A 14,311-nucleotide genomic window follows, 5' to 3' on the forward strand; every position below is an offset into this window, starting at 1 on the left:
TTCTGTCTTCACCAGTGTCTGGCAGTCTGGTAAAGAGCCTTTTGATTCTGTTTGAGCCTTAGAGTGGAAAGCATATGGTTGGTATGAAGTACTTTAGAAGAAGGGATATTGCTCTTATGAGGCATACTGAATTGGAACTGTGAGATTGCATTCTCAGACATGGATGGTCTTAACAGCTTTCTTGCTAGAGTTGTCTTACATTCATGTTACAGAGGAGTAATTGATACACTGAAAAGATATACCTGAAGGTCATGTATTTATCCTTTTAATTTTATTGCAGAAAAACCATGACCTGATTGGCTTTTGTTAGAAATGCAAACTGTTTTACTCCTTCTTCAGGGCAGCTTTAAGAAAAATTGCTTCTTGCTTACAGAAGCATGAATTGCAGGCTATGTCACCTTTATTTGAAAAGCTTTTCCTGCAAACCTGATCCTTGTCTTTTGTGCTTATCATTATCCTCATCATCTGAATCTTTTTTATTTTTACTTTAGCCAACACCACCTCCCTATTTCCTCTAAAGACCCAATCCCAGCTTATCTGCATTATCAGAATCTTGCCTTGCTTATTTTATTCACATTCTGCTTATTTTTAGGTTTCATAGTCCAGAAATTGAAAAGTGTCCTTGTTCCTAAACGAGTTCATGATCATCCTAGTGTTCAGACTGAGCACTGCTTTATGACTCTGTCTTTGGGGCATGTGCTTTATTTGTGGAGCCAGTGACAGCAGTGGTAGTAGAACAGATGAGAACCACTTGCTACACCTGCAGGATTGACCCAGGAAATAAAACCCCAGTTAACCTACTGTGTTGATGTTCTGAAATTGTCAGCATTATTTCTGTAATGCCATATATATTTAAATTCAACTTCTTCACCCGTTTAGAGTTTTATTTGCTAGGACTAGACATTATCACATTATAAGCTGACAGTGAAGAAATTTTAACACATGCAAATCATAGAGGCTGGAGAACAAAGAATGCATTGGGTTCAACAATGTAGTCTAAAAGGGCTTTGTATAGCTGTTTTTACCCATCAAGGGTAAAGCTGTTTTCTCATTTTCAGAGCTGTTATGAGAGAATACATAGAATAACAAGAAGATTGTGTTTTTGTAGTGTTTTACTCATCATGTCAGGAAGTTGTCTGATGTGCATGCAAGTTTGATGTTCAGTAATTTCAGAATTGTTTATCATGTGATTTTTCAACAAAGTGAAAACTCAGCTTTGTAGTCACAGTACTTCTCATTAAGCACATAAGCCTTTAGTTTGCAAGTGCATCTACCTTTGAAATTTTGTTTTTCACAGCCTCTTCCAAGAAATGCTGATATCAGCAGTATATACTTAGAACTAGCATAGACATAAGTTTTCTATTAACCTTATCTTCCCTCACGTTAGCTTTTGAACGGAGCATATCAGGCCCTGAAATCTGAATTTACATGGCAGTTAAAAGAGGAATATATGCTCAGCTATGCACTTAGGATATTAATTTTTGATTATAAAAGTTATTTAAAAATTATGTGTATATAAGAAACTTACAGATTGCAAGTATATTTTAAAATTTAAATTTAATGTGATTGCCAGGAACATTAACTTACTTTATTATCATGTAGCTAGCTGTAGCACTGTGGGTGCTTCTTTTTGCCTCAGAGACAACCTTAAAGTTGGTTACATGTTCCCACACTCAAGATGTCATGACTGGGAAAGCCACTGTTAATATTCAGGAAATGTCACAAGATGCCACCCATTTTTCTGTGTATTATATACATCAGAAGTTCTATTTCAATTTTAGGCTCAGCTCAAGGAGAAAGTAGCTGAGATGTCAGGAGCAGGTTTATGATACTCGCCAGTATATCCCCTCTGATTCCCCGTATCATCACTGCTACTTGGAATCATGGATTCAGTGCTGGGGATAAGTTAAAAAGTACTGAACACTAATTTGACAAGGCTATATAATTTGGCCTAACACTTATTCTGCAGTATCTTACTTAAAGATCCAAAGGATCTAAATAAATGTTGTTGGAAAAATAGATACCAACTTTTCGAAACAGAGAGAATAAAAATTAGCTTTATCACCATGGAGTTAAGCTTAAATTTTTGTTTAAAGTTGCTATTTTTAGAAACTGTGTTTTGTAGAAAGTTGGAATCTGTTCTATAATCTTGAGTACTTCAGTTATTCATTTTGAGACATCTTGGCCAAATTTTAAAAGTTCAAACTCATGAAGAGACCTATCTTCTAGAGAATTTGAATTAATTTGTAGTGGAACAGAGAAGTCAGTAGTTCAAAACAACAGAACTAATGTTAATATTAAAAGTTCACATTAGAATTAATATCCTAAGTGCATTAGCTAATGTTAATATTAAAATTTCAAAACCATTTGGTTTTAAAAGAGAAAATGATATCCACACACTTTCTCAACCTTAATGAGAAAGCTCATGGAAGCAGGGAAAATTTTGTAGTTTGGGAATAAGAAAACAAGGAGAATCCTAAAGCAAGAGGCAGGTGAGGAAACTAACAGCTGCTTCAGATGCAGTAAATTAAAGAGCTGAGCCCTGCTTCCCATCTCTTGTGTAGAAAGTTACTATAGATACTTAGGATTTAGGAACTGGTTGTATTAAGAAACAAGATATTTTTTGAAATAGTGTCTTCTCCAGTTGAATAACATCTAGCATATAACAAAGAAACAATTAAGTTATATCCCCCACCCCTGTTATATTTTTTAAAAATGAGATGGTGTGTTGTGAAAAAAACCTCTGAATGGAGATGTGAGTTTCCATCCTATAGCTGCTACTTAATTTTGAAATTTGGGGCAGATCACTCAACCTGTCTGAAATTCCTTATTTTTAAAGTATGTGAAAACTGCCTATTCCATGGAACATGTGTGCAAAGTTAAAACAGTTAATTATTCTTGGTTGGAATGAGCAGAAAGGTCCTATATGCAGGGTATGGTGAATTAAGTCTATTTAGCTTCTAGGATATAATGATATATTTGTAACTGTAGTAAGTATGCAAATTTAATAGTGAAAGGTTAAATTGAACCTTTCAAAATAGTGATTTAAAAGCTACAAAATCAACAGTGCAATGAGAAATGGCAAAGTCAGCTCATCTTATTTTAGTCTGAGGAAGAAGACTATGCCAACTCTAATGCTTTGCTTTTTTTTTTTTTTTTGAAGAGAAGAGAACGGACAGCAATGGTAGAGTATATTTTGTCAACCACAACACTCGTATTACACAATGGGAGGACCCCAGAAATCAAGGGTAAGAACCTTCAGTCATTAGTATATAGATAACCTTGTAAAGATTGTACCCTGTTTCTGACTCTGTTATGAAAAAGGTCAAACTTAATTATTCACTTCCCAAAGGTCTTAAGCATTAATCACCCCTAAACTTTAGAAGGAGGAAAAATTATACTGTTACTTTCATATAATGGATGTGGGCTTGAGTACAGGGAAAAAAAAAACCTCACTTGTATGTATGAATACACTTGTATATTCAAAAATACCTATCTATTATTAGTAAGACCAGATTAGTAATTCTAAAGCAAGGTTTTACCACCTGGGACTCTGGATAGAATTCAGGGAGTATGTGACTTAGAGGAGAAAAATACATATTCAGTTTCACTAACCTTTACCTGAAACTGAGTGTTCCTTCCATTCCTTCCATTATGATTGTAGGCTGCAACCATAGTAGAATTAATAATGCCTAGGTCTTGCCCATCAGTAGAAATCACATTTTTTTGTATCATTCTGCAGTTATGTGTAAACAATATTTTGAGATATCTGCAACATCATTATAAGAACGTAATTAATATGCTGTTAAAGAGATACATTATTTATGACAAGGTTGTCTTTGTAGTATTTACTATGTGTATATATAATTTCTTTGAAACATGTGATAGCGTATGTATTAATTTGCTGGGACTACTTTAACAAAGTACCACAAATTGAGTGATTTAAACAATAGAAACTTGTCTCAGTTCAGGAGGCTGGATCAGGCATGGTATCAGCGATCAAGGTGTCAGCAGAGCTATGCTCCCTCTGAAAGCTCTAGGAAAGGATGTGTTTCAGATCTCTCTTCTAGCTTTTGGTATCCTTCGTTTGTGGCAGCATAACGCCAGTCTTCATGTGGCATTCTTCCTGTGTGCAAGTCTCAGTGTCCACATTTCCCCTTTTAATAAGGACATCAGTCATACTGGATTAGTGGCCCACCTTACATTACATCTGTAATGACCCTGTTCCCAAATAAGGTTGCATTCTGAGGTACTGAGGGTTAGGACTTCAACATAAGAATTTGTGTGTTGACACAATTTAGCCTGTAACAATATGTAATGTTATGCATTTATCAGACTGCCAGATGGTTCCATTCTGCAGAGAATTTGGTGAGCTATGTAGACAGAAAGCATAGTCCCCATAGAATTGTCCTCACCTAAGACATCATCCACAAGCTGGGAGGTCTTCAGGACTAGTCTCATTTCAGACTGACTGGCTACAGGATCTTCCCAGCCACTTTCAGGTTCAGTAACTCACTAGAGAGACTAGATCTCGCTGAAAACTATTACATTCACAGCCACCTTTATTACCAGGGAAGGATGCAAATTAGAACCAACAGAAGAGATGCATAGGGCACAGTCTGGGAGGGTTCCAAATGCCCAGAATTGATGAGGAACATCATGTGTTGAGTATTGCCAACCAGGGAATCTCAACTTAGTCTCTGGGATCCAGAATTTTTATTGGGGCTCCAGTATATACTGCCCGAGTGGCTAGCCTTTAGTTTCCAGCCCTTCCCCAGAGTTTGGGCTAATACCTTTAGTTTCTCATTAGTTTCCCATTACTCCAGAGGTCAGAGCTGATATGGCATATCCTAAAGCCTCCATCATAAATCACATCATTGACTATCTGGTGTTCAGAGCCTCTAAGCAAACAAAGATACTCTTGAGAGGCAGGACATTCCAAAGGCCTAGAGATCCTCTCCCAGTAGCTGAGGCCAAAGATTAGACCCTCTTTAGGTATGATTAAAATGATTAATTCTTCTCTTCACATACACCACGATTCATAGTTTTAAGAACCTCTGTTTTAAAGGTATGCTTTAAATTTAAAATCTTTCAGGGTACCAACAAATTGCAACACTTTTTATGGAGTTATGTTGTTTAACCTTAATGTATTCAATTTCTCAAGAAGAAATAATTAAGAATTTGATAGGTAACATTTCTGATTTCTCTTTAAAATTCTATTTCAAAGGATAGAATAGACCACATCACCTTTCTGTAATTTGCTACCATTTTTTGTTCCCCCTTGGACCTTTAAAGTTTTAGAGCTAAACTTAGAATCATATTTTAATAAATAATACAGATGACCTTATTCTCTCCAATTTGTTTTCAAGACAACAACTTATTACTGACTTGCAAATATGATTACAACAAATGAGAAGAGTTATCTTTTAAAATTTCTAGGTAGTCTCTTTTATCTGACATTTCTACTTAGTTCTGTGAATACAATTAAATGTTCTTAACCTTTTGACATAGTTCACAAAATAGTGTTCTAGGCAATGGTTCTCAGCCTTTTTTTTCCTGAAATACACTCAAGGAAAGTGACACTCCTGTCAGCAATAGTGGCTCTCTAAAACAGTGAGATTGAATGCCTCCAACCCCTTGTTTTCTTCCTTTCTGTTGTGAACTTGAACATATCCATTGTTTTGTTTTCTCACCAGACTTGTCAGATGAGAAAATTGGAACTGTAGAATAGAGGAAAAATGAACTGGCAAATGTGAATAAAACTTGAAACACTTAGTACACGTAACCAGCTAACAAGCCTGGCTGCTATCATGGCAGAATACACAGATTGCAAAGGATGTGTTCAGTAGTTCCCTACTCATTCTGGTGTAATATTTTGAAATGTAAAAATTTCTTAGGTTTACAAGTGAATTGTGTTGAATCTTTATGCTAATGCATCAATTTTAATATGTAATAAATTAAGTCTGTAAATTTATACGCCTCTTGTTTTAAAACTTACATGACAATTGCAGAGTGGGAAGTTGTCGCCCCACACACAAGCGGAAATACTTGATAAATGCTGTGCTAGCAATATGAAGGAAATGCTTGGAAAGACCTGAAGAGAATATTCAATACGTGTAAGGAGAAATGACAATAGTTGCAATTTGAGGACTTACTATGTCAGGTTTTTACTTGAATTGTCTTTTACAATTCTGTCCTCAGTCTTGTTACATAGATCTTTTATCTCCATTTTATGGGCAAAGAAACTGAAGTTCAGAGAGATTAAGAAAGGTCTAAAGATGTATTAAGGTAGGAATACTCTATAAAAAACACTTGAGTTGCCTTAACAGAGGTAAAATAGAAAGATTCTGAACAAGGGGAAAGGCTTCACTTGGAGGTAAGTAAATGGTGAGTAGCCATACGCTATGAAATCACAGGGTTCATGGAAGGAGGTTGGAGGTAGAGTGCAGGGGTAAAACTAAAAGGGAAAATTGAAGGCACAGAGTATAGAGGCGGAGCAAGTGACAAATCAGGGACTTTAGATCTTATCATTGGTAGTTGTGAATAATGTTACAGTGTTCAGATCTCTGTTGTAGTACTATGTCAGCAATAATGAAATAAAAGTATAGGACGAGAGTGAGATCAGAAGCAGGAAAACCAGTTAGGTGGCTGTTGCGAAAGTTTAGATGAGAGATGAATAAAGGCAGAGTAAGAATGGTGCTGGGGATTGAAAATCCTGATGGTTATGAAGACTTCTAAGGCAGAATTGGCAGAACTTGGTTACCATGAAATGTTTAGGTAGGTGTGACAGGCTGAGTAAATGGGATAAGAATGACGATTGATGGACCTGTTGACATGTTTAGTATGCTTGTAGGATATCTAGATTAGTAAACAATTGAGAATACTAGATTAAATGGTTTTCTGGAAGGTTTCTACTGCATTTATGGCTATTTTTACTTTTTATACTTGGCAAACAAGCAAGTCTTCAATTTACTTTTTGTACTTGGCAAACAAGCAAGTCTTCAACATTTACTTGTTATGTATTTTCCTATGTTTTATATAGTCAATTAAATGAAAAGCCCTTACCTGAAGGCTGGGAAATGAGATTTACAGTGGATGGAATTCCATATTTTGTGGACCACAATAGAAGAACAACCACTTATATAGATCCCCGCACTGGAAAATCTGCCTTGTAAGTTTTCTCATGTTTTGATTGAAAGTAAAATTGATTCCTAAGACTTTGATATAAAGATCTCAATTATCAAAGAGTGCAATTCTTACTATTTCTTGAGTTGATTTGCCCGTAGGTCTCGGATCACTAAATGTTTTGTATTTTTATTAACTTTTTGATTATTTTCTCCTAGAGACCTTTCCTGTTTTGTTACCATCTTTTCAGACAACACTAAACGTGACTATTTAGAAATTATCAGTACAGTACTGCTTACCAATTAATCCCTGATTTCTCATACCTACTTAATCTTTCTGTCACCCTTCAACTTAAAAGCTCCCATTACTTTGTTTTTCTTTTCCCTTGTTGAAAAGTAACTTTGAGTTTTGTTGATTTGTTTAATACGTTTTGCTTAGGTTGTCTTTTTTTTTTTTTTTTTTAATTGTGGTGAAAGAAACATAACAAAGTCTACCGTTTAAAGTGTACAGCTTAGGGGAAGTGTATAGCTTAGTGGTAGAGTGTATGCTTAGCATGCACAAGGTTCTGGGTTTAATCCCTGGTATCTCCAAACACATACCTACATACATACTCCCCTCACACTGCCCCCAAAAAGACATCTCGTTATGTGAACAGGTAGGTGGCATTAAGAACCTTCACATTTTTTGCATCACCACCATCCATCTGTAGTACTCTTTTTTATCATCCCATAATGAAACTCTGTACACAATAAACAGTAACTCTCCAACCTCTCTTCTACCCCCAGCCCCTGATGACTACTACTCTTTTTTTCTGTCTCTATGAATTTTGACTACTCATATAAGTGGAATCATACAGTATTTGTCCTTTGTGTGACTGACTGAATTTTACTTAGCATGGTGTCTCCAAGGTTCATCCATATGGTAGCTTGTGTCAGAATTTCATTCCTTTTTAAGGCTGAATAATAATCCTTTTGTGTATTACCACATTTTGTTCATCTTGTTCATGGAAATTTGGGTTGTTTCCACCTTTTGGCTATTGGGAATGGAGCTGCTGTGGAATGAGTATAGAAATATCTGTTCAAGTCCTTTTAACTCTTTTGTCTATGTACTCAAAAGTAGAATTGCTGAATCAAATTGTAATTCTGTGTTTTTTGAGGTTTTGCCATACTGTTTTCCACAGTAAGTACACTATTTTACATTCCCACTAGCAGTGCAATGGATTCCAGTTTTCCCACAACCATGCCAATAGTTGTTACTTTGTGTATGTGTTTATATAATGCCATCCTAATTAGTATGAAGTGACATCTCATCGTGGTTTTTATTTGTACTTCTCTAATGATTCATGATGTTGAATATCTTTTCATGTGCTTATTCTATTTCTTTGAACAAATGTCTATTTCAGTCTTTTGCCCATTTTTGAATCAGGTTGTTTTTTGTTGCTGTTGAGTTTTAGAAGGTCTCGGTATCATTCTGGATATTAATCACTTATCAGATAGTCATTTGCAAATATTTTCTCCCATTCTGTGCATTGCCTAAGAGTTTTATAGCTTTAACTCTTACATTTAGGCCTAGGATCCATTTTCAGTTAATTTTTATAAATGGTGTTAGATAAGGATTTGCCTTCATTCTCTCACAGGTGGATGTCCAGTTTTCTCAGTACCATTTGTTGAGTGGTCTTGGCATCCTTGTTGCAAATTATTTGACCATATATGCGAGGGTTGATTCCAGGGCTTTCTATTCCATTAGTCTGTATGTCTGTCTTTATTGTAGTACCACTGTTTTGACTGCTGTAGCTTTTACCTAATTTTGAAATCAGGAAACATGAGTTCTCTAACTTTGTTCTCCTTTTTAAAGATTGTTTTGGCTTTTCAGGGTCCCTTGAGATTTTGTATGAATTTTAGGATGGATTTTTCTGTTTCTGTGCAAGGAAAAAAAAAGTCATTGAGATTTTGATAATGATTGCATTGAAGGTTTCTTTGGTTAGTGTTAAAAATATTAAGTCTTCTAATCTATGGACATAGGTTGTCTTTGTATTTATTTGTCTTCTTTATTTTCTCTCAGTAACGTTTTGTAGTTTTCAATGTGTAGATCTTTGACCCCATTGCTTAAATTGATTCCTGAGTGTCTTATTGTTTTTGATGCTGTTTGTAAATGGAATTTTTTTCATAGTTTTTTGAAGTATAGTTGCTGGATTTTGAAATTTCTTTTTCAGATTGTTGGTAGTGTATAGAAATACAAGTGATTTCTGCATGTTTTGTAGATTACTTTTGTTGAATTTACTTCTTCGTACAGGTTCTTTTTGGTCTGGAATCTTTAGGGTTTTCTATATATAAGGTCATCTTCAGAGATGATTTTTTACTTCATCCTTTTCAATTTGGATGCCTTTTATTTCTTTTTCTTGACTAATTGCTCTGGTTAGAGCTCCCAATTCTGTGTTAAATAGAAGTGGTGAAAGCAGGCATCCTTGCTTTGTTCCTGGACTTAGAGGGAAAGCTTTCATTCTTTCACCATTGAATGTGATGTGAGCTGTAGGATTTTCCTATATAGCCTTTATTATGCTGAATTGGTTTCCTTTTAGTTCTGCTTTGTTGAATGTTTTTTAATCATGAAATTTTGTCAGTTGCTTTTTTGCGCTAGTTGAGGTTATAGTGCGTTGTATTCTCCCCTTATTAATGTGTGGCATATTACATTGACTTTTCATATGTTCAGTCATCCTTGCATTCCAAGAATAAATTCCTCTTGTCAAAAGGATTAAGATACTAATCCTTTTAATATACTGTTGAATTCATTTTGCTAGTATTTTTTTCTTTGAGGATTCTTATATCCATGTTCACAAGAGATACTAGTCTGTCATGCCTTTTTTTAATTTTGTTAAGCATTTTGTAAACATACTGTTAAAAATGTCAGTAAGTTATACTTGACATATAATGTTTTAGTTGTATAATGTAGTTTTGTTTTCTTGTAGAATCTTTGGCATTGATAATCAGGACACTGCTGGATTCTCATTACTTTTTAACTTTATATTTTCTGCATATTAAAAATGTTCATGTTTCAGAAAACTGGGAGTTTAGACTAATTAGGTATTAATGAAATTAAACATGATTTAGGTATGGTAATAACTTATAAACAAATACTGTTGTATCATTCTAGTTACAATTAAGTTTGGGTACATATAACAGAAAACCCCAAAACAGTAGTGGCTTCTATAAGATGGAAGTATATTTCTCTCTATTGTTTAAAAGTAGTCCACTAGGACTTAACTAGCACACTACTGAATAATCCATGACTCAAAGAAGTCACCAGAAATAAGGAAATATTTTGTACTTCATGATAAAAGTATGACATATCACAATTTGTGGGATATAACAGAAGTAGTCTTTGGAGGAAGATTTATTGCTTTAAAGAAATAGATTATAAAATAAAGTGTAAAATCATTGATCCCTGCTTCCACCATAAGAAGCTAGAAATAGAAAAGTTAATTAAACCCAAAATAAGTTCAGGAAAGAAAATAAGAATAAAAGCAGAAATCAGTGAAGTGGAAATAAAAGAATAGAAAAATCAAAAATATAAAGAATAGACAAATAGAAATAGAAGTTCAATCTTTGCAAAAGATTAATAATATTGATAACCCCTATTTAACCTGAGAGGAAGAAAAACACAAATTACTAACACGAAAGTGGAAGAAGGATAGCCTTTACCTATCCTACGGACATTAAGAAAATGAGGGGTGTATTTTGAACAACTTTTTGGCAATCAATTTTATATTTTAGATCAAATGGATGAATTCCTTGAAAGACACAAGTCACAAAAATGGACACAAGAAGAAATAGTAAATCTAAATAATTCTATACCTGGTAAAGAAATTGAATTTATATGATTTCCTATAAAGAAGATTCTGGCCTAGATGACTATACTGGTAAATTTTATCAAATTATAAGTAATATCAATTCTATTCAAATTTTTTCATAAAATATAGGAGATTAGAACTACTTTCCAACTTATTTTATGAGGCTCCTATAACCCTGATACCAAAATTAGACAAAAACCGTCTAAGAAAATTATTGACTAATGTTTTTATGAACACAGGGGTAAAAATCTTCAACAAAATAGTGGCAAATTGAGTCCAGCAACATATAAAAGGGATAACTACACCATCATCATGTGGAGTTTATCCCTAGAATGCAAGATAGATTTAATGTACAAAAATCAGTGTAATTCACCCACATTAACAGATTAAAGGAGAAAAATCATAATCATTTCAGAAAAGCATTTGACAAAATACAGTACCAGTTCATGATAAACTCTCAGCTGCCCTGGAGTTTTCTTATCTGAAAAATAGTACTTATAAAAGACCAACATCACACTTAATGATGAAATACCACTTAAGATCAAGAATAAGACAAATATATCTACTGTCACTGCTTCCATTCAACATTGTATTAGTCGTCCTGTGAGGTGAGCAAGAAGTAGATATGTAGATTGGAAGGAAAGAAGTAAAAACTGTCTTACTTTTCAAAGATCACAGGTAACATAATTGTATAAAAAATCATTTGGAATCTAGAAAAAAAACTACTAGAACTAATAAATGAATTAAACAGTGTTGTCGGATGTAAAATCAATATATAAAATCAATTGTATTTCTGCATTGAAATTTAGAAAATGAAATTAGTAGTCCGGGGAAAAAGCAAATAATCCAGTGGTGTGAAGACCAGGGCATGCTTGGAAGCCCAATGATGTCATCAGTGATCTAGGCTTCTTTCTTTCTGTTCTACCATCCCAGACCATCATCCCTATTAAGGTCACCTAATAGTTTCTGATAGCTGCTGAACCTTAACCTATCACAGTCATGTTCCAGGCTGGGATATGGAGGAAGAACAAATTGGAAGGAGGAAAAATCTTCTTCTAGCTATCTCAGCTCTTTCTTTAAAAAAGCCTTCCTCAAAGTCCTATCCAACCATTCCACTTACATCTTATTAGCCGTAGTTAAGTCCCACAGCCACCCTGGGAAATGTAGTCTTTATCCTAGGTAGCAGCCCTGCCCAATTCTCAAGATTCTCATTTAAGGACAGTACGAGAGAATGGATTTGGGGATAGACACCATTCTCAGACAGAACCTCCCTTAGCCCTGTTATGTTTGATTTTTTTTGTAAGAGAAAAATGTCAATAGTGGCTTCAAAAAGAGAAAAATTTATTTCTGTCTCTTAAAAATAGTCTTGGGAAATACTTTTTTATAAAGTGATGTTACGAATATGATGTAGTAGGGTATTTTTGTAGCTGACTGGTAAATAGTTAAGGAGTGTGGTATTGTGTTTTCTTTCAATATTTCATCTTACAAGCAGCTGTGTATGTTAACCTTCTTCCTCAGAGACAATGGACCCCAGATAGCCTATGTACGGGACTTCAAGGCAAAGGTTCAGTATTTCCGGTTCTGGTGTCAGGTTAGTATTGGGACTGCATTTCTGTACTCCTTTTCTTTTATTCACGTTGCTTACACAGTGAGTGATTGTGAAAATAACCCACAGACAAACTGAAATGAAAGCATTAGAATATCCTCCTTCTATTTTTAGGTCAAAGAAATAGATTTTGTCATTTAGATTATTTGTGGCTTCTGTTGTCCAAAAGAATAAATTTGAAGCCATTTGAATAAGAAAACATTGCTACTCATTTTAGTACTCGTTACTTTCAGATGGCAGAAGTCTTCAGTGCATTAAAACATTTCTGATTTATAAATTGTAACCAACCCTTTCATATCTACCATTTGATATAAATGACTTTGATAGGTCCATAGGTATATGTATCACACTGGTAAATACATATGTACATATATATGGTTATATTCAGAGTATTTTTAGAAGATATGATCAACTTTCTGACATATAGATTTACTGAATTAATGATTTCTTTATGGATTCTAAACAAAATTAATGCACTAAAGTGTTATGATGAATATTTTTAAACTTCAAAGTCTTATAATTAACTGGGCCCATGAAAGCAAAAAGAATTTGAATTAGGTTTTTGAAAATAAAATTAAGCAGATTTATTTGACTTATTAATCTCTGTGCATACAAGATCTTATTTCCTTCTGTTTCTTACATACCAAATGATCTATAATTAGCATGAATACTCACAAATGCATAGTTAAACATTATTGAATATAAATTCATGTCCATAGTTTACTTGTTTCTGTAAGCAAAATAAGTAAAACTTTACCCTTTGGGTCTTTTGATAGGCCATTTTAATGGTGAGAGTTGACTTAAGACATTCTTGTATTTCAGCAACTGGCCATGCCACAGCATATAAAGATTACCGTGACAAGAAAAACATTGTTTGAGGATTCTTTTCAGCAGGTACTGTTTGATCCACTCAATGGTTCAATGGTTTGCCCCCTGGATTCCAGCCCAGAACCATCTTTTGGTGCTGGTAGTTTAAACAGTTTAGAACTTTTTGAGTTGAAGTCCTTGAATTTTTAAGTCTAGTCTCATTGCCAGCTACTTGAGTGGCTTAGTACTTAAAATTTAGAAAAATACGGATAGTTTTGTATGTGAATTTTGTGTATGTATATGTTCTGTGCTTTTGAACTGTCAGAGTAACCTAGTGATTACTGAATTTCGGGTTTCCATTTCTAAGCTGAGTGTTTTGCCTTGAAACAGATACTTAGGGAAGGGTATAGCTTAAGTAGTAGAGCACATGTTTAGCATGCATGAGGTCCTGGGTTCAATCCCCAGTATCACCTCTAAAAATAAACAAGTAAATAAGTAAACCTAATCCCACCCCCCCAAATAAATAAAATTTTAAAAAAAGATACCTAAGTAAGAAAATAGGCTTTTGGTAGACAAGTCTGGAAATACCTATATGAACATTATTGGAAACAGGAGAGGAGAGGGGAAGATTTTATATTTCTGTATTACCTGCATATTTACAGTAGGCATATACTGCTCTTACAATTTTAAAAAAACATGTAGCAAAAAAATGTAATTTGTCATTGATGACAATATCCAAAAAACAATGTTTTTAGAGGGGTGGGTGTAGGTCAGTGGTAGAGCACATGCATAGCATGCATGAGGTCCTGGGTTCAATCCCCAGTACTGCCATTAAAAATAAATAAATAATTTTAAAAATGTTTTCAGAAGTAGTAGTCAACAATGCCTTCCAAATTGGGAGACATTATGCTAAGTGAAATAAGTCA

At 34.3% G+C, this 14,311-nt stretch overlaps 1 protein-coding gene across 5 annotated transcripts in view; it reads left to right on the top strand.

Annotated features, from left to right (window-relative positions):
* The window catches only part of ITCH (itchy E3 ubiquitin protein ligase), a 93,407-nt gene that overhangs the window by 57,421 nt on the left and 21,675 nt on the right, over positions 1 to 14,311 (top strand). For all 5 annotated transcript variants that reach the window (XM_010960836.3, XM_010960838.3, XM_010960837.3 and 2 more), the window contains 4 exons: positions 3,164 to 3,248; positions 7,043 to 7,171; positions 12,491 to 12,563; positions 13,401 to 13,472. In XM_010960836.3, the coding sequence (XP_010959138.2) occupies positions 3,164 to 3,248; positions 7,043 to 7,171; positions 12,491 to 12,563; positions 13,401 to 13,472 (359 nt within the window). The remainder of the gene's footprint in view (positions 1 to 3,163; positions 3,249 to 7,042; positions 7,172 to 12,490; positions 12,564 to 13,400; positions 13,473 to 14,311) is intronic.

Source organism: Camelus bactrianus, chromosome 19, assembly GCF_048773025.1.
Source record: "Camelus bactrianus isolate YW-2024 breed Bactrian camel chromosome 19, ASM4877302v1, whole genome shotgun sequence".
Taxonomy (NCBI): domain Eukaryota; kingdom Metazoa; phylum Chordata; class Mammalia; order Artiodactyla; family Camelidae; genus Camelus; species Camelus bactrianus.